Here is a 22,039-nt window from a genome sequence, read left to right as displayed (position 1 = left end):
GCAGCACTGTTCCAGAATACCAGTAGGCTACTCTGCAAAGGCAAAGCAACTTCAAGACAACGTAAACCAAAATTGGACATTTGTTTGGAGACACCTTGTATTTGAAAACTACACCAGAAACAGTAAAAATGGAAAATCTGCACACTCAGATCTGTGCAATATTGTTTTATTCAAATTTGTAAGCTTTTGGCCATAGACCTGAGGTAGAGTTGAATCTTTCGGTCATAGACCTGACCTTTCTAGCAGATTTGAATAAAACAAAAAACAAAAACAGCAACTATTGCACAGATCATCTGAGTGTGCAGATTATGTTTTTGTCTCTTTTCAGAAAAAAACTACTGAAAACATGTTTAAAGAATGTAAACTGTGTGGCACTGAATAGTGGAGTTAGGTCATCATGTATGGGACTTCATCATTTGTTGTGCTCATTTTATTAAGTGAGTCCTAATAATGTGGTGAGTTCCCTATAATATAACCCCTCCTCTTAAAGATGACAGAGAATGGATGACAACATACTCCGCTTCTGCAAGCCCATTTTGAATATTATAATTGGGCTGGGGAATAAAATGTCCCATTTTAGCAAATATCTAGCGCCCCCTCAAGCTTATCTGGCACCCACGTGAATAATTGAGTTGATTTCACTGATTTGACAAAAGAGTGTTCACAATAGGGTCCAGCAACTTCTACCCGAATCTCCAACTCCAAGAGTGATAACCAGAGATATATAGATGTATATCTATGGTGATAACATAATGTGTGGAGGGGGCGGTGATCAGAAGGATGGTTTGCATCTCACTCTGTATTTGCGTCACACTCTGTCTTTGTTCAGGTACCCCATTCTTTCAATGGTCATTTCAAAGTCCGGCATTTGCATATAAAGGTAAGTTCACGGTAGCTTTGTGACCATGCACCGAACTCTCCTTAATCGACAAAGTCAATGTAAAGACTGTTTTCCATTCTTTACATTCATCTTGCAAGTCCATGTAAACTAAACCTGGATATTTGCTTGGAAACACCTTGTGTATAGGTTAGAAAACTACTCTGTAGTTTTCTACTAACTGTAAAGACATGTGATACTGAATTGTGGTGTTAGACCATTAAACAGGGTACCATCATTAAAGTGTTTTTGGGGGTGGTCCTAAAAGGGTGTATTGATGATGTAATGATTTCCTCATTTAGTTTAAACCCTCCCCTTCAGAGTTGAGTGAGCAAACCCCAAAAAGGTTAAGGCCCCTATTTTAGTGATCTAAAACACATGGTCACTGGTGAACAACTTAATTAAATTTATGGGTTTGTCCAGTCCACATTGGATGTGGGTTTGTTATCAAACATTTTCAAACATTGGGCGGATGCCACAATAAGGTGGTATATGTTTCTTAATCAGTCATGGGTGTGTTTTGGGTGTAACATCATTTGAACCAATGAGAATGACATCTGTCGTTCCCTTTAACAGCAAGCAGCGCAACTTCAAACAGCGCATCAGTATTTTGATATTCAGTGGCGCATTTAAAGGAAATCTGCTTGCAAGCGAGACTGTATGGAACAGGTATTCCACTAAGCCATGCTTTACTAAAACCTAGCAGTGTATAGGCTTTAGTCAGATTTTTCTGAATGGTAAATGACACCATTTTTGTGATGTGACAAAACTCAAAACAAATTTTTGGTTTACAGCAGTTAGGTGGACAAACTGCAGAAAATAAATATCCTGCCGTGTAGGTCTATATCTTTTGCCTTTATACTCAACACAATTATTAGTTGATTTACCAGCTAAAGTGTTTAGCTGATTACATCAGGTGGATTAGAGCAAATATTTAGTAAGATTTAAATTGGACTTGGGCTGAAACAATGGGTGAATAATCAACAAGATTATAAACTCATAAAGAGCTGTTCAGAATTTACAGGTTTATTATTTTGCTAATTCAGATAACCAATATGCTTCTGTAAAATAAAAAATGCAGAACTTTTATTCCAAAAATACATTTTTTTTATTCTCACAAGTAGCCAAGGATTGGTCAAGGAGTTTTTCTGCCCCCTTGTGGCTACCTAAGCAACTGAACATAGAGGGGCATCAGAACATTTCACCATGTTACTCGGAAGAAGAGATACTGAGGTGGCCATCTATCTGTTTCTCAGTGTGTAACCCAACATTAATATTACAGGTTAGTCTAGTCCACCAAATTGGCTTAATGTAGACTATACCAACAACCCATGACATCACTGGCTATACATAATGATTCCTTTGCAGATGAGATGTTTTCTTGTTTTCTATTTGGCAAAATTGTTAATATCATAGGCTAAATGGCATAAATGATGCATATAAAACACAAAACAAACTCATGCACCTGTCCTGAAAATGGTACACAAGGGATTGATGGTCTTTTGGGCCCCCACCGTTGACCAGCAGACATCATAGCAGAAGAGGGGCAGGTCTGGTGGCAAGTGTAGCGAAGAGTCGGTCAGTTTCCTCGTTCCCTGCGAAGCCTGCGTGGTCTGGGATGTTTTGCTGTGGAGAGGGGGAGAGAGAGAGATATGAGGATCACCTTTACCAAAATGAATCCTACAGACATCTTAACATAGCATAGGCATAACATAAGACACATCTCTATTTGGATAAGAATTATAATAGTCACTAACTTATACTTGAAAAGAATCAATTAATGGATGGTTGTGATGAAATACAGTGATGAATGTTCTAAGATTTGAGATCTGTCTGGTTTAAAAAAACTGTTCTAGATCCTTAATGTGAGCAGTTCCTGTAATATGTAAAACAAAATGTCTTCATTGTGCATTTGTATTTCCCTTGTTATTCTTATCAAAGAAGAACTGAAACTGTGGCCTGGTCTACATTAAGTCCGATCCGTCTCAATCTTTTTGCGGATAGCCCCCGCATTACCATATTATATTGTATCCGATGATTCATACTTGGGTAACACTTTTGACAGCATCGACATTAGAGTGACATGACACTGTCATGACACATGAAACCTAACCCTAATCCTAATCCTAACCTCTAACCCTAATCCTAACCCCAATCCTAACCATAACTCTAAACCTGACCCTAACCCTAAACATAACCCTAATCCTAACCCTAACTTGTTATGACAAAAACTGAATGTCACTTAATAACAGAAGCGTTATGTCATAAACGTTTATGACTTGTTTATGACACGTTCATGACAGTCTCATGTCACTCTTATGTCGACACTGTCAAGTCATAACATATGAACCCTAATCCTAACCTCTAACCCTAACCCTCACTTATTATGACAAAAACTGAATGTCACTTAATAACAGAAGCGTTATGTCATAAATGTTTATGACTTGTTTATGACTCATTCATGACAGTGCCATGTCATTCTTTGATACTGTCAATTAAAGTGTAACCCAGAAGGATATATAGCTTGAACATGAAAGTCCTTCATCTTAAAATAAACCCCACCCCGCAGCAGTGACTTTGAGTTGAGAGTTGCTGTAACTTGGATACTTCATTAAATACTTAAAAATCATTAAATACTTAGATTCCATGAGATCACATGGCATTCATGTCTGAATGTTACATTCACATTTCTAAGAAAACATCCTCAGAGAAAGCCTCAGAGAAAGTTTGTGACTGTACCTAAAAATGCCGTGGATTTCTCTTCCTTTGCTTTTTCCAATTCGTCAGATTCCATCGTAAATCCCACGGACCCTTCGGTTGGATCTGGGGTAGGAGTTGCTAGATAGGGTCAAATTATGAAGAAGTTGCAATGTAATGTAAAAGATTCAGACATAAACCAAATGTAACATATTAAACATATAGTACTGCTGGGTATTATCAGGACATGGTGAGCCCTCTTACAGTATGTCTAATGACACATACACACATTAGTGTGGTGTGGGAGCTAATTTACTTATTCCTTATTAGAACTCTTCTATGATTGTCTTTACTTTATCTTTTATGCGGCTGAGATAACATAACATTGTAAGTGATATGGTCATTCATTATGGTCTAAGTCCACTATGCGGTCTGGCTTGGCTAATTAGTCGTTAATGTTTACCTCTCTTGCAAAACATAAGTATTTGTGTAAAAGGTTGCTATGTTTCCCCAATTTCAGTGAAAGGTTTTTATTCTTTCTCTATGAAAAGGAGCATGTGTAATTGCCAGAGCTCCCTTTTGCTCCAGGTCTAAACTAAGGGGTGGCGTAGTCGCTCTGTGTCCCTAAGGAGGGTGCCACAGATATTCACATAAAACACATCAAATTCACATTCACATCAACAGAGAATAAATACTTATAAAACTTGCATGATGAATTGAAAAAGCAAACGTTACTCATTTACCTAACATTGTGTACGTGGCTACAATTTTAAGCCATCCCCATCTGGTGGTCAGTTGGCACCTCCATGTCTTCTCCCTTTGGTAAAGGTGCGACTCTTTGAGTGTGGTGTGACAGGCAGATGGGTTTTGGATCTGGCGGTCAGCGGATTCTTGCAGTGGAAAGCCTTCCTCATCTATCCAGCTCAGATGAATCTTGTCAGTAGAAGAGCCTTTTTCACAGCCCTCATGGGTATGCAAGTGGCAGGAGAGAGTGACATCACCGTCCGTCCCATTGTTAGAGATTGATGGAGATGCAGAGACTGCGGAAGTATTGATGAAAGAAGTTCAGGATCCAGTCCAACATTCAGCTTTAAAAGCCATTTCAGTGCCATTCTTTATAACGCTATCACACTGTTATCAATCACTACATGCCTAATATTTGCAAGCATTTTTTAAGTCATTGGTTTTGGGCTGTGAAGAAAGATGAAATACCAGTTCTTATGTCTTCCTTGTATGGTGATACGTTGATGTCTTTATACAGTTACTGTCCAGAAGCATATTCATTTGTAACAACAACTACTCAGAGCTCCTTTAATTAACCATAATCCACAGTCAAGACTGGTGTGAATTTGATGAATAATATAGTCTAGGCAACTAGTGAAAACAACCCGTAAAATGCCACTTACTGTCTAAGACGGAGAGATAAGTCGCTCCACCCCCTGGACCACAATAGTATTCTCCAGTATCTTCAGCGGTAACATTAGCAATGTTCAGTATGCAATCTTCATCAACGCTAATTTTCCCAGGTCTCTTTGTGATGATGTGTCTTCTGACTTCGCCAATTGACCACACAAGATCTGTTTCACCGGGTGGGCTGCTGGATATTATGACTGTCTTATGTTCAACTGTCATCAGCTCAACTGTTTCACCTTGTGGGCTGGTGTAGTTCCATACGAAGTTACCGCAGCCAGATATTAACATGTCCGTACATGGCAAGGACACATGCCCTCCAGCAGCTGCATAGATATATCTGTCCCAGAAGTAATGTCTATGTGGGAATATTACACCTTGAAAATGTAAAGAATAGTAAAGTCTATTTGTTAGCAATACAAAAGGCCATAATTTGTTCAAGAAAACTACTAATTTTGAAGAGAATATCACCCCTCAGGTGAAATAAACAATTGTAGGGTCACATGACCTCAACCGTGTAAACTTCATTTTTTCTTTTGTTTTTGTTCACCAGCACCTGAGACTTACAAACTAGAGTACAGGGATTTTATCTTTCTACTAATTTTGTATTTAAAAAATGGCATGGTGTTGATGTAAACAGAACAATATTTTGTAGTGTATATAATGTGAAACTTTGGCTAATGTGCATGTATATGTGTGTGTTTGTGTGTGTGTGTGTGTGTGACACTGTCATGACACATGAAACCTAACCCTAATCCCAACCCTAACCATAACTCTAAACCTGACCCTAACCCTAACTTGTTATGACAAAAACTGAATGTCACTTAATAACAGAAGCGTTATGTCATAAACGTTTATGACTTGTTTATGACACGTTCATGACAGTGTCATGTCACTCTTATGTCGACACTGTCAAGTAAATTGTAACCCATACTTGTATGTTAAGTGAATAACTTGACCATGTGGATAACTAAAGTCATTTTATCATGTAATGTACCACCCCCATTGCATACCATCCTGTCACATTTAGTATATTTGGTAACACTTTACTTGATGGGTGAGTTCATAACACATTCATAGCAGCTGTCATAAACTGCACATAAAGCACTCATGACTGTTTCATGAGACACGACTCAACATTCATACCAAACTTTTGCTACTCGGAATGTCCAACCATTCCAGGTTACACAAATACGGGTCAGCTGAATGTAGGCTAGTTTACCTCCCAGTGTTAAATTCAGTGATTATGAATACTTCACAACTTGTACAGTAAAGTGACATTCGATGTAGACTTCATAAGATATTCATGAAATATTTACAAAGGCTGGAGAGAAAAACGGCAATGCTGCTTTGCGATTGTTGGACTTTTATTTTGACAAGTTGTTGTCGTTCTGTCTTGCACATTCATGAAAGGTTTGGTATGAATGTTGAGTCATGTCTCATGAAACAGTCAGAATGCTTTATGTGCAGTTTATGACAGCTGCTATGAATGTGTTATCAACTCACCCATCAAGTAAAGTGTTACCACAATGGGTAACACTTTACTTGACAGTATCGACATAAGAGTGACACTGTCATGAAACATGAACCCTAACCCTCACTTATTATGACAAAAACTGAATGTCACTTAATAACAGAAGCGTTATGTCATAAATGTTTATGACTTGTTTATGACACATTCATGTGAGTGTCATGTCATTCTTTGATACTGTCAAGTAAAGTGTAACCCAGAAGGATATATACCTTGAACATGAAAGTCCTTCATCTTAAAATAAACCCCACCCCGCAGCAGTGACTTTGAGTTGAGAGTTGCTGTAACTTGGATACTTCATTAAATACTTAAAAATCATTAAATACTTAGATTCCATGAGATCACATGGCATTCATGTCTGAATGTTACATTCACATTTCTAAGAAAACATCCTCAGAGAAAGCCTCAGAGAAAGTTTGTGACTGTACCTAAAAATGCCGTGGATTTCTCTTCCTTTGCTTTTTCCAATTCGTCAGATTCCATCGTAAATCCCACGGACCCTTCGGTTGGATCTGGGGTAGGAGTTGCTAGATAGGGTCAAATTATGATAAAGTTGCAATGTAATGTAAAAGATTCAGACATAAACCAAATGTAACATATTAAACATATAGTACTGCTGGGTATTATCAGGACATGGTGAGCCCTCTTACAGTATGTCCAATGACACATACACACATTAGTGTGGTGTGGGAGTTAATTTACTTACTCCTTATTAGAACTCTTCTATGATTGTCTCTACTTTATCTTTTATGCGGCTGAGATAACATAACATTGTAACTTAAAAATCATTAAATACTTAGATTCCATGAGATCACATGGCATACATGTCTGAATGTTACATTCACATTTCTAAGAAAACATTCATTATTGTCTAAGTCTACTATGCGGTCTGGCTTGGCTATTTAGTCGTTAATTTTTACATCATGTGTCATGTCACTCTTGTGTCGACACTGTCAAGTAAAGTGTAACCCATACTTGTATGTTAAGTGAATAACTTGACCATGTGGATAACTAAAGTCATTTTATCATGTACCACCCCCATCGCATACCATCCTGTCACATTTAGTATATTTCAATCCATTATAATTTGATATGAAAAACAAAGGGTAACACGGTAACACTTTACTTGACAGTATCGACATAAGAGTGACACTGTCATGACACATGAACCCTAACCCTAACCCTAATCCTAACCTCTAACCCTAACCCTCACTTATTATGACAAAAACTGAATGTCACTTAATAACAGAAGCGTTATGTCATAAATGTTTATGACTTGTTTATGACACATTCATGACAGTGTCATGTCATTCTTTGATACTGTCAAGTAAAGTGTAACCCAAAAGGATATAAACCTTGAACATGAAAGTCCTTCATCTTAAAATAAACCCCACCCCACAGCAGTGACTTTGAGTTGAGAGTTGCTGTAACTTGGATACTTCATTAAATACTTAGAAATCATTAAATACTTAGATTCCATGAGATCACATGGCATTCATGTCTGAATGTTACATTCACATCTCTAAGAAAACATCGTCAGAGAAAGTTTGTGACTGTACCTAAAGATGCTGTGGATTTCCCTTCCTTTGAATTTTTCAATTCGTCAGATTCCATCGTAAATCCCACGGACCCTTCGGTTGGTTCTGGGGTAGGAGTTGCTAGATAGGGTCAAATTATGAAGAAGTTGCAATGTAATGTAAAAGACATAAACCAAATGTAACATATTAAACATATAGTACTGCTGGGTATTATCAGGACAAGGTGAGCCCTCTTACAGTATGTCTAATGACACATACACACATTAGTGTGGTGTGGGAGTTAATTTACTTACTCCTTATTAGAACTCTTCTATGATTGTCTCTACTTTATTTTTTATGCGGCTGAGATAACATAACATTGTAAGTGATATGGTCATTCATTATGGTCTAAGTCCACTATGCGGTCTGGCTTGGCTAATTAGTCGTTAATGTTTACCTCTCTTGCAAAACATAAGTATTTGTGTAAAAGGTTGCTATGTTTCCCCAATTTCAGTGAAAGGTTTTTATTCTTTCTCTATGAAAAGGAGCATGTGTATTTGCCAGAGCTCCCTTTTGCTCCAGGTCTAAACTAAGGGGTGGCGTAGTCGCTCTGTGTCCCTAAGGAGGGTGCCACAGATATTCACATAAAACACATCAAATTCACATTCACATCAACAGAGAATAAATACTTATAAAACTTGCATGATGAATTGAAAAAGCAAACGTTACTCATTTACCTAACATTGTGTACGTGGCTACAATTTTAAGCCATCCCCATCTGGTGGTCAGTTGGCACCTCCATGTCTTCTCCCTTTGGTAAAGGTGCGACTCTTTGAGTGTGGTGTGACAGGCAGATGGGTTTTGGATCTGGCGGTCAGCGGATTCTTGCAGTGGAAAGCCTTCCTCATCTATCCAGCTCAGATGAATCTTGTCAGTAGAAGAGCCTTTTTCACAGCCCTCATGGGTATGCAAGTGGCAGGAGAGAGTGACATCACCGTCCGTCCCATTGTTAGAGATTGATGGAGATGCAGAGACTGCGGAAGTATTGATGAAAGAAGTTCAGGATCCAGTCCAACATTCAGCTTTAAAAGCCATTTCAGTGCCATTCTTTATAACGCTATCACACTGTTATCAATCACTACATGCCCAATATTTGCAAGCATTTTTTAAGTCATTGGTTTTGGGCTGTGAAGAAAGATGAAATACCAGTTCTTATGTCTTCCTTGTATGGTGATACGTTGATGTCTTTATACAGTTACTGTCCAGAAGCATATTCATTTGTAACAACAACTACTCAGAGCTCCTTTAATTAACCATAATCCACAGTCAAGACTGGTGTGAATTTGATGAATAATATAGTCTAGGCAACTAGTGAAAACAACCCGTAAAATGCCACTTACTGTCTAAGACGGAGAGATAAGTCGCTCCACCCCCTGGACCACAATAGTATTCTCCAGTATCTTCAGCGGTGACATTAGCAATGTTCAGTATGCAATCTTCATCAACGCTAATTTTCCCAGGTCTCTTTGTGATGATGTGTCTTCTGACTTCGCCAATTGACCACACAAGATCTGTTTCACCGGGTGGGCTGCTGGATATTATGACTGTCTTATGTTCAACTGTCATCAGCTCAACTGTTTCACCTTGTGGGCTGGTGTAGTTCCATACGAAGTTACCGCAGCCAGATATTAACATGTCCGTACATGGCAAGGACACATGCCCTCCAGCAGCTGCATAGATATATCTGTCCCAGAAGTAATGTCTATGTGGGAATATTACACCTTGAAAATGTAAAGAATAGTAAAGTCTATTTGTTAACAATACAAAAGGCCATAATTTGTTCAAGAAAACTTCTAATTTTGAAGAGAATATCACCCCACAGGTGAAATAAACAATTGTAGGGTCACATGACCTCAACCGTGTAAACTTCATTTTTTCTTTTGTTTTTGTTCACCAGCACCTGAGACTTACAAACTAGAGTACAGGGATTTTATCTTTCTACTAATTTTGTATTTAAAAAATGGCATGGTGTTGATGTCAACAGAACAATATTTTGTAGTGTATATAATGTGAAACTTTGGCTAATGTGCATGTATATGTGTGTGTTTGTGTGTTTGTGTGTGTGTGTGTGTGTGTGTGTGTGTGACACTGTCATGACACATGAAACCTAACCCTAATCCCAACCCTAACCATAACTCTAAACCTGACCCTAACCCTAACTTGTTATGACAAAAACTGAATGTCACTTAATAACAGAAGCGTTATGTCATAAACGTTTATGACTTGTTCATGACAGTGTCATGTCACTCTTATGTCGACACTGTCAAGTAAATTGTAACCCATAATTGTATGTTAAGTGAATAACTTGACCATGTGGATAACTAAAGTCATTTTATCATGTAATGTACCACCCCCATTGCATACCATCCTGTCACATTTAGTATATTTGGTAACACTTTACTTAATGGGTGAGTTCATAACACATTCATAGCAGCTGTCATAAACTGCACATAAAGCACTCATGACTGTTTCATGAGACATGACTCAACATTCATACCAAACTTTTGCTACTCGGAATGTCCAACCATTCCAGGTTACACAAATACGGGTCAGCTGAAAGTAGGCTAGTTTACCTCCCAGTGTTAAATTCAGTGATTATGAATACTTCACAACTTGTATAGTAAAGTGACATTCGATGTAGACTTCATAAGATATTCATGAAATATTTACAAAGGCTGGAGAGAAAAACGGCAATGCTGCTTTGCGATTGTTGGACTTTTATTTTGACAAGTTGTTGTCGTTCTGTCTTGCACATTCATGAAAGGTTTGGTATGAATGTTGAGTCATGTCTCATGAAACAGTCAGAATGCTTTATGTGCAGTTTATGACAGCTGCTATGAATGTGTTATCAACTCACCCATCAAGTAAAGTGTTACCACAATGGGTAACACTTTACTTGACAGTATCGACATAAGAGTGACACTGTCATGAAACATGAACCCTAACCCTCACTTATTATGACAAAAACTGAATGTCACTTAATAACAGAAGCGTTATGTCATAAATGTTTATGACTTGTTTATGACACATTCATGACAGTGTCATGTCATTCTTCGATACTGTCAAGTAAAGTGTAACCCAGAAGGATATATACCTTGAACATGAAAATCCTTCATCTTAAAATAAACCCCACCCCGCAGCAGTGACTTCGAGTTGAGAGTTGCTGTAACTTGGATACTTCATTAAATACTTAAAAATCATTAAATACTTAGATTCCATGAGATCACATGGCATTCATGTCTGAATGTTACATTCACATTTCTAAGAAAACATCCTCAGAGAAAGCCTCAGAGAAAGTTTGTGACTGTACCTAAAAATGCCGTGGATTTCTCTTCCTTTGCTTTTTCCAATTCGTCAGATTCCATCGTAAATCCCACGGACCCTTCGGTTGGATCTGGGGTAGGAGTTGCTAGATAGGGTCAAATTATGATAAAGTTGCAATGTAATGTAAAAGATTCAGACATAAACCAAATGTAACATATTAAACATATAGTACTGCTGGGTATTATCAGGACATGGTGAGCCCTCTTACAGTATGTCTAATGACACATACACACATTAGTGTGGTGTGGGAGTTAATTGACTTACTCCTTATTAGAACTCTTCTATGATTGTCTTTACTTTATTTTTTATGCGGCTGAGATAACATAACATTGTAAGTGATATGGTCATTCATTATGGTCTAAGTCCACTATGCGGTCTGGCTTGGCTAATTAGTCGTTAATGTTTACCTCTCTTGCAAAACATAAGTATTTGTGTAAAAGGTTGCTATGTTTCCCCAATTTCAGTGAAAGGTTTTTATTCTTTCTCTATGAAAAGGAGCATGTGTAATTGCCAGAGCTCCCTTTTGCTCCAGGTCTAAACTAAGGGGTGGCGTAGTCGCTCTGTGTCCCTAAGGAGGGTGCCACAGATATTCACATAAAACACATCAAATTCACATTCACATCAACAGAGAATAAATACTTATAAAACTTGCATGATGAATTGAAAAAGCAAACGTTACTCATTTACCTAACATTGTGTACGTGGCTACAATTTTAAGCCATCCCCATCTGGTGGTCAGTTGGCAACTCCATGTTTTCTCCCTTTGGTGAAGGTGCGACTCTTTGAGTGTGGTGTGACAGGCAGATGGGTTTTGGATCTGGCGGTCAGCGGATTCTTGCAGTGGAAAGCCTTCCTCATCTATCCAGCTCAGATGAATCTTGTTAGTAGAAGAGCCTTTTTCACAGCCCTCATGGGTATGCAAGTGGCAGGAGAGAGTGACATCACCGTCCGTCCCATTGTTAGAGATTGATGGAGATGCAGAGACTGCGGAAGTATTGATGAAAGAAGTTCAGGATCCAGTCCAACATTCAGCTTTAAAAGCCATTTCAGTGCCATTCTTTATAACGCTATCACACTGTTATCAATCACTACATGCCCAATATTTGCAAGCATTTTTTAAGTCATTGGTTTTGGGCTGTGAGGAAAGATGAAATACCAGTTCTTATGTCTTCCTTGTATGGTGATACGTTGATGTCTTTATACAGTTACTGTCCAGAAGCATATTCATTTGTAACAACAACTACTCAGAGCTCCTTTAATTAACCATAATCCACAGTCAAGACTGGTGTGAATTTGGTGAATAATATAGTCTAGGCAACTAGTGAAAACAACCCGTAAAATGCCACTTACTGTCTAAGACGGAGAGATAAGTCTCTCCACCCCCTGGACCACAATAGTATTCTCCAGTATCTTCAGCGGTGACATTAGCAATGTTCAGTGTGCAGTCTTCATCAACGCTCATTTTCCCAGCTCTCTTTGTGATGTCTGTTCTGACCTTCCCAACTGTCACCACCTCAACTGTTTCACCTTGTGGGCTGCTGTAGTTCCATACGGTGTCACGGCAACCAGGTATAAGCATGCCCGTACATGGCAAGGACACATGACCTCCAGCAGCTGCATAGATATATCTGTCCGAGAAGTAATGTCCATGTAGGCCTAGTACACCTTGAAAATGTAAAGAATAGTAAAGTCTATTTGTTAACAATACAAAAGCCCATAATTTGTTCAAGAAAACTACTCATTTTGTAGAGAATATCACCCCACAGGTGAAATAAACAATTGTAGGGTCACATGACCTCAACCGTGTAAACTTCGTTTTTTCTTTTGTTTTTGTTCACCAGCACCTGAGACTTACAAACTAGAGTACAGGGATTTTATCTTTCTACTAATTTTGTATTTAAAAAATGGCATGGTGTTGATGTCAACAGAGCAATATTTTGTATATATAATGTGAAACTTTGGCTAATGTGCATGTATGTGTGTATATATTACAGTATGTGTGTGTGTGAGTGTGTATATGTGATTGTGTGTGTGTGTGTGTGTGTGTGTGTGTGTGTGTGTGTGTGTGTGTGTGTGTGTGTATGTGTGCATATGTGTGTGTATATGTGTGTGTTTGGATAGTCATGCCCCCATGTGCTCTTTTTTTAAGTCAGTGGCTCTTACCCGTGAAGAGGAGAGTGGTGATGCAGAAAATCTGTGATGTTTTTTTGTCCACAACCATGACAGCGTTGCTGCATATTAAACACACAATACATCCTTGAATTCTCTTCAACACCCAACTCCTCATACATCCATTTAAAGAGAACTTGCTCTAGAGCTACACCAATGTAAATAATGAAATAGATTTGTAGTGCATGCATACAATGGAAAAGTATTTTATTGACAGTTATCTAAGAAAGAGTAACAACACAATACCTTTACAACCGACAGTGATTTGTAGTGACTTTCAGCACGAGTCTATAACAGATCAAACAAATGAATGTAAAAAATAAAAACTGCATTAAATATTCATTATAGCATTACATTTATGTACAACAGACATGTACATACACTCACAAACACATACACACACACACAAACTTCAATTTGGCTGTACACATTGAAAGTAAAAAATCTTAGACACTACCTGTAGAGAGGTTTCTTTGGCTGCAGTGGTGGTGCTAATACAATAGTGTACAGAACCCCTGCTGTCCCTGCTAAATCTGCAGCATGTGGCATCATGACTGACATATATGTTACTTTTTTCAAAGGGTGTTCCTCTTTCTGAAAACATAGTTTTTCTTCCTCTTTCAAGATAAGATATGTCACCCCCCCCCAAAAAAAACCAAAACTACTGTAGATGTACTGAACATAATGCATGCTTTCCCCAGGACCTCTCCATTCCCCACTCATGCAACTTCTTGTAAACTGCTCATCACACTTCCCAAGTTCTCTTTTCCCCTACTCCTGCAATTCTTTGTACTAGTCTGTAAGCCTTACATCTTCTCCACTTGATTAATCAATCATTGTCTAGCAACACAACCATTTTGTGTCTGTAGAAACGTATGCGCACTGTTTCGCTAAGACAACTCTGCAACAACAGATGAAATATACTTCGGTGACGCCCAAATGCACGTTTGTAACTGCAGTGCACACTGCTGTCATTATGCTGCGGTCATATCACTGTGCTGTATGTTGTATGTTAGGAGAGATAGAGAGAGAGGGAGTGTGTGTGTGTGTCTAGAAACTTGTGTACAAGACCAGTGTGTGAGTTTGTGTGTGTGTCTGTAGATTTGAATGTACATGTCTGTGTATGTGTGTACGTACATCTGTCAACATGTGTTTGTGTATGTATGTTCACGTGCACACATCCACAAGCTGGGATCATTGGGATCCAACTATTGAATATTGAAATGTGACACTTGCAGCACCCCAGAATTTCAGAGAATTTAGAATACATCTAATGACTATCTATGGGCTCTATCTTGGTGATCTTAAACTCAGCGCAAAGCGTACTCCTATCTTACACTCAATTCTTTTTGCCATGAGTGTCTCTTTTATTGAACAATGCGCTCAGGGGTGTGGCGCATTATTTAAAAATCGCTATCTTACACTATCTAAAAAGCATTAAGCCACTGACCAAGAAAAACCTGGTCTATAGCGAAAGATGCATATGAAGCAAAGCTGACCTACTGTCACAAGATGTAAGCAGCAACTAACTCTCTGCAGAATAAATGTCCTCAGGTTTTTATTCAGTCATTCGAACATTATTGGGGTAGTAATTAACGGTGTATAACGGTTTTGTCGTTGACTAACACCATGGTGAAGTTAGTTTCACTTTGCCAATGAGTTCAAATAATGGAGTGCAGATGCGTGTAGGCTATAGCCAGAGGTGGAAAAAGTATGAAAATATTGTACTCAAGTAAAAGTACCAATACTTTGATTAAATATTACTCAAGTACAAGTTAAAATACCAATCTGAAACTGTACTCAAGTAAAAGTAAAAAGTAGTTCATTTAAAATGTACTTTAAGTAAAAGTTACTTAGTTACTGGGGGGGGTACCAGAACAACCAGTTTTACCAGAGACTTTCTAATGAGGAGATATAGCACTCAAAAAATCCTCCATAGTAATGCATGGTGTTAGTTTGTAACGCCAATATGGCAGTTGTCTACACATATCACAACCCTTCCACAAAACGTCGACATGTGAATACATTGAGCCAATCATGTGGTGTGCTGTGAAGACATCGTGCCAATCATCTGTTGTGATCTTGCCGCTGGAGCAAGATTGGTGTCGTGAAGCCTTACGCACACGCATTTCTGCTGAAATAGATGCACGATAAGTGCCCAAAAAGCGTTGCAATATGGCCTGCCGAGTGGAGGGACTTGCCTAAAAGGACTTTGGTCCTAGCTCGAGTTGCTGCAGCCAGCAGCTAAGGCAGCAATGTTCATGCTCCCAGTGTGTAGCGCTGTAGCTGGAGCAACTCGAGCTAGGTAAAACCGATTGTTTCAGTTTTGTTCATACCGACCCGTGACGTTGAGAAATGGAGATCTATATGAAAAAATGTGAAAGAGTTCTCCTTTAAGTTTGAGCAGTAGTTGATTTTCAAAGTTAGTTGCACTCATCCTTGATCGCTTTGCAGTGAACAGTAATCCAGCACAACTGAAATGCCTCTCACAGGCAGCTGAGGCAGGCAGGCCAATGTTGAGTTGCAGAGAGTTTTTTTAGATTTGGAAACGAGCAGAAGGTTCAGCACATTAAAGGGCGTCAGACTGGGGAAAGTAGGAAATATAGGGCCCCAATGGAGGAGAGGGCCCTTGAAAAGTGGAATACGGGGGGCACAACATTTTCACCAGGCATTAGCAATAATTTAGGTAATCCACACATAAAAAATCCAAACAACTCCATAAGTAGAGTCATGTGTAATGAAGTGGAATAACACAGGGAAAAAGTATTGAACACGCTAAGAAAAAGCACTAAGGCAAGGAAAGGGAAGGAACGAGCTGGAATCTGTAAGTAGTTAGAGAGTAGTTATCCTTTCTATCTGTGCAAATTAATATAAGCTTGGTTAGTAGCCTACATATTAATGGGCTATAAAAAGGGTTTTCATTACCAAGGTGTCACACAAGAAACATTTCATGATGGATAAAAGCAAAAAGCTCTCCCAAGACCTTTGCAACCTTATTGTTGCAAAACATGTCAATGAAACTGGTTACAGATGCATTTCAAAACTTCAGAATCTTCTAGTAAGCAGCATGGGAGCCATTATCTGCAAGTGGAAGGAACATCACTGCATCATCAACCGGCCATGCACAGGATCTCCTCGCAATATTTCTGACCAGGGAGTCAGAAAGATAGTCAATTCCAAGGGCCAAGGACCACTCTGAGAAAGCTCCAGAAAGACTTGAAGACTTAAATTAAATTAAATTAAATTAAACAGTTCTGGAAGTAACTAAAGATCAGGATTCACAAGAGGGACCCCTGGAATCTGTTTAGAACAATGGGCCAAAATCACACCTGATACTGCGACTAATAAGTTTTGTCATACAGGAAATGTCTTAAAGCTGTCATTACAAACAAAGGCTTTTCCACCAAGTATTGAAGAAATTTCAGTAGGCACGTTCAATACTTTTTTCCTGTGTCATTCCACTTTATTACACATAACTGTTATGTTTGGATTTTTTATATGTGTTAATATAATGTGTGGTGAAAAATTTGAATAGACTCACTAACCCTAACCCTATGAAGTTCAGGCTAATTACTGAAAAAAAATTAAGTGTTCAATACTTATTTCCACCATATATTTATTTTACCTGAATATTTTAACTTCCAAATTAAATGTCAAAATGACAGGACTGACTGGATTTTGTATACAAAACATAGTGAAAACTGTCTAGGGTCACTCTCACTCTCCCTTGCTAAAGAGCTAAATGGTTTAGTCCACCTGCACGATAGTCTATCTTTTGTTTATTTAGTTGAGCATCGCTAGTAGTGGACCGCTAATTGTTGTGCTGCTGGTGCAATGTCTTTCTCCAAGAAAGCCAAGTCAGGTTACCAAAAACAAAGGCCGAAACAGGAAAAATAGACATCAAAATGAGGGGAAACAACTAATAAACTTCTTTCCAAAGAAAGGTGAGCACAAACGTCAAAACACGAAATCCCATGGTGTTTGCTTAGGCTATCTCCGCAATCATTAGTGCTAAAACGAACTGAGACAACCCATTGAAATAGCGGAAAATACTGTACACTTTCATAGGTTAGGCTACACATGTAATCTGAGGCATCTCGTGATCCAGCTCCATCTCCATCACTTTCAGAAAGACTGCATGGCGCCAGCTTGATTCATGTCCTGTTGTAGGGCGCGATTTTTTTTCTCTCCCTTTCTGTTTTCGTTAGTCTTAACTTTTTTTTTTACTCAAGTAACGGATGGGATTTTTGATGTAGCGAAGTACAATACTTCACTCAAAATGTAATCAAGTAAAATTTAAAATACCAATTTTATAAACTACTTAAAAAATACAAAATACACAGAAAAACTACTCAATACAGTAACGTGAGTAAATGTATTTTGTTACTTTCCACCTCTGGCTATAGCCTACTCTGCTAGGTTTTAGTAAAGCATGGTTTAGTGGAATATCTGTTCCATACTGTCTCGTGTGCAAGCAGATTCCTTCAAATGCACCACTGACTATTAAAATACTGATGCGCTGTTCAAAGTTGTGCTGCTTGCTGTTAAAAGAATGACAGATGTTATTCTCGTTGGTTTAAATGACGTTACGACTAAAACAGACCCATGACTGATTAAGGAAGATAGCAACCGCCTTGTTGCGCCAGGCGCCCGACATTTGATAATGTTTGAGAACAAAACCATGTCCAATGTTGACTGGACAAACCCCTAAGCTATTAGCCACTAGTGACCATGTATTTAAGATCGCCGAGATAGGGTCCTATGCAGTGATTCAGCAAGTCAAATAAGTAACTTTACTTGTACAAAGTATTAACTTCTGAACCTTATCACAATATTGGCACAGTCCTTGACTCCATGTCCCTGATCCTGATTTCAGGATTGATGATTTGTCTGCTGAACCATCCGAACTCGCGCCTCAAACCTCACATCTGGCTGGCGCTTATACTAACGTAATGATGTAGGCAGTGTGTGCAATGTTATGTTAAACATTAACATTGATTCAGTCTACTGGCGTGATCTGAATAATTACAAGCATGTTCTCTGAATTCATATTTGTGTGATCTTCCATGTTCTCACTTTAATAAGACATCTTTAACGAGACATCTGCAAAATGCCTTGGCCAGAACCTTATTTGGGGGGCCTTGTCATGGAAAAGATTGGGAAACCAAGTAACAATCTTGTAATGTGCAACTGTCTGATTTAAGAAACAGTGTTTCTTATACTTTTCTAAGACACACTGATCTTTTGAATAGTTCCTGTAATGGGTAAAACAAAATGTCTCGAAAGCACAAAGCACTCGCTTGTCATTCTTATTAAAGAGGAACCAAAACTGACTCATACTTGTGGTCATCAAAAAAATAGCAGGGAGACAAAACCACATGTATGCTTACTAGGACTAGATGTTAGACTGATGAATCAGCACAAATGCTGCTGGAGGTGTCCTCTTTGGTGGTTGGATAGGGAGATTACCGCACGGTGCCTCCAATACGATACATCATCAGTTGTTCACTCTGGTCTCATTGGGTGTTTCTGCCTTTTATCATAGGCCTTTTTTCAGCCTTTTTTCTATGTTTTCTACATAAACATAGAAAACATAGAAACCATAACCCTCACACCTACTTACAACAACTTTATTTCCATTAGGGTCATTCCACGTCAGTTCAACCAGGGCCGAGGGCCTTAACACCTTGTGGGAATATACAAAGATTTTTTTTTATATTGTTTCCTTCACTCCCCATGATCCCTTCTTTTTAAAGATACTAATTTGACTTGTCTTATGCAAATCTTTCTTTATTTTCCACCCTGAACATGGGCAAAATGCACCATTTTAGTTACCACAGTGCCACCTGTGGTTGTATAGAGTAACCTGTGGTAACTCTATACAAAACATATGGTAACACTTTACTTGACGGGCGAGTTCATTCACATTCATAGCATCTGTCATAAACTGCACATAAAGCATTCATGACTGTTTCATGAGACATTCATACCAAACCTTTCATGAATGTGGAAGACAGAACGACAACAACTTGTCAAAATAAAAGTCCAACATCGTATTTGTGTAACCTGGATACCATTAATTTAATCTCTCTAGCCTTTGTAAATATTTCATGAATATCTTATGAAGTCGAATGTCACTTTACTATACAAGTTGTGAAGTATTCGTAATCAATGAGTTTAACACTGGGAGGTAAACTAGCCAAGGCCTACATTCAGCTGACCCGTACTGTATTTGTGTAACCTGGAACGGTTGGACATTCCCAGTAGCAAAAGATGAGAAATCTGCAAAGGTTACATCATAAAACAAATACATTTTTATGTAGCAAAAATTATTTGTGTAACCAGCATGGTGTCTTTATGCACACTAACCAGAGAATCTACACTTTACCAATCTGTATGCAGGCTGCCCAATGAAGGAACAGTATTGGAGCTGATGTTATAAGAAAATATACTTTTATTAACAGAACAGACACAAATAACGAATTTTGGCACCAGGGCAACAAACAATGTTCTGCATAAATTACAGCACACAATCTCGAAGAATGAGTGAATACACCACAACACTTCACACTATATGGACAGTGCACACACATACACTGATGAGGTTACACTGGGTTTACAATAGACGCCGCAAACAAATTACTGTTTATATAGGGAATATTGCACACTGCCCTAAGCCAAGACAACATGAGAACAAATACAGAGACACATTAAACAGACACACACACAGAGACAAGCGGATATTATAGACGGTAAAACTATGACAGGCTGGCCTCCACTGATGGCGCAGCACAAGACAGTCGTGACGCAGACAGGCTAAATTCAGTCACATAGGTTACACAACGCACACAAGTAGGCCTAAACAATGAAACAGTTCCAAGCTCAGGAAAAACAGTGGCTGGCTGAACCGACGAAGGCAGTCCTCCTGCAATCAAAAGCATCGATACAATATAATGCTTTGCCAGGTTAAATAGTGACGTAAGCTATAGATATTCACGCCAAAATTGAGGCATACCTCACTTTAGATGGGAAACTGCAGTCTGGTTACCGTGAGCTGCAGATGCTCTTCGCTTACTATAGAAACAATGGCATATAGGAGGAAAGTCAGATGTCTGATTTTAAAAGCAACAATTTGTATTGCTACGTAAACACAGCAAATTAACTTACATTCTTAAAACCAGTGAGGATGAGATACAAGCTGTATGCCTAAAGGTCATGACCTTGACCTTTTACAGTAATGGCAATGTCATAATTGGGTTTACCACACCTTAAAACATAGGAATCAATGTCTCATTTGTTATTTGTTATACCGTTTTTAGATTTTCAGCTATGTCAGTGTTCTGCTTAATTTATACGCATTATTTTCTCAAACGCCATGTCTGATACAAGACTGAAAATCACCCCCTCCAAATCAGATAATATGGGTAAATGATACATTTTCGGAATCCTTAGGGTCATGCCAGTATTTCAGTGTTTGGAGTTTGTTTCTCTGATGCTCCCTGGTGCCACAGGATTAAAAGACAAAAGATTACTTAGGCGGAAATGGCAGGAAAATGTGTGTGATTAAACGTTTGAAGAGCTCCAGGGTTGGCTGTACTTATCCAAAATGTTCACAAAAGGATTTAAATGAAAGCTCAGAGTCCCCCCTTTAAAATGATACCAAACATAACAAAATAAAATATTCCAATATAGATTTTCAGCTATGTCAGTGTACTGCTTGAGTTATACGCATTATTTTCTCAGCCTTAGTTTACATTATGTGTGATAACTCAAAACAGCTACTCTTGTCAGATGGCCATAATACATCATTGAAAAGCTGAGATTCCAGGCTTTCAGAAAAGGTATGGTATAGCCTTTGCCACTTTTTCGGTAACGGTTTCCATATTTTGAGGCCGTGGCTCACGGACTACACTGCATGTCTTGAGATATGAACTGCTGCACTAAGTCACTGCAGTTCATATCTCAAAACATGCCTGTACGAATACTGTGATGTAAAGGTTTAAAGCTTACTTCATTTGCTGAATCACCGTAGTAGTCTTGAGATGCACACCAGATTCTGTTAAAATTCTGTCCACAGGGGGCGCTGCAAGTGACACATTTCAAAAGGTTGGACCCTGATGATCACTGCTTGTGAATGTGTGCACACTGGCCTTGCACACACGTTTGTATAGACACACACACACACTCTCCCTCTCTCTAATTGTACAGCACAGTGATGCATAATATTTACTGCATAATGACAACAGTGTGCAGTGCAGATACAGACGTGCATTTGGATGTCAAAGTATATTTTGTCTCAGTGAAGCAGTGCGCACAAGTTTGTACAGACACAAAATGATTGTGTTGCTAAAAGAAGGTGCTAAAAGAAGAATCGCAGGAATAGGGGTTAAATAGAACTTGGGAACTGAAAGAGGAAGAAAAAATATGTTTTCAGAAGGAGGAACACCCTCACAT

The 22,039-nt window shown here is 38.6% G+C and overlaps 1 protein-coding gene across 1 annotated transcript; it reads right to left on the bottom strand.

Moving 5' to 3' along the window:
* Positions 1-1,882: 1,882 nt before the first annotated feature.
* Positions 1,883-14,170, bottom strand: LOC121711598. The gene is made up of 10 exons (XM_042095341.1): positions 14,043-14,170; positions 13,580-13,647; positions 12,767-13,081; positions 12,104-12,400; positions 11,403-11,501; positions 9,433-9,813; positions 8,770-9,066; positions 8,075-8,173; positions 6,944-7,042; positions 1,883-2,503 (listed from the first exon to the last, which is right to left on the bottom strand). Exons 1-10 carry the CDS (start codon positions 14,144-14,146, stop codon positions 2,457-2,459), a joined length of 1,806 nt encoding a protein of 601 aa, XP_041951275.1. The 5' UTR covers positions 14,147-14,170; the 3' UTR covers positions 1,883-2,456.
* Positions 14,171-22,039: the final 7,869 nt, after the last annotated feature.

Source organism: Alosa sapidissima, chromosome 6 (genome assembly GCF_018492685.1).
Source record: "Alosa sapidissima isolate fAloSap1 chromosome 6, fAloSap1.pri, whole genome shotgun sequence".
In the NCBI taxonomy this organism is placed as follows: Eukaryota; Metazoa; Chordata; class Actinopteri; order Clupeiformes; family Clupeidae; genus Alosa; species Alosa sapidissima.
Note: the sequence above shows the minus strand (reverse complement) of the source record. Positions and strands in the feature narration are given on the sequence as shown.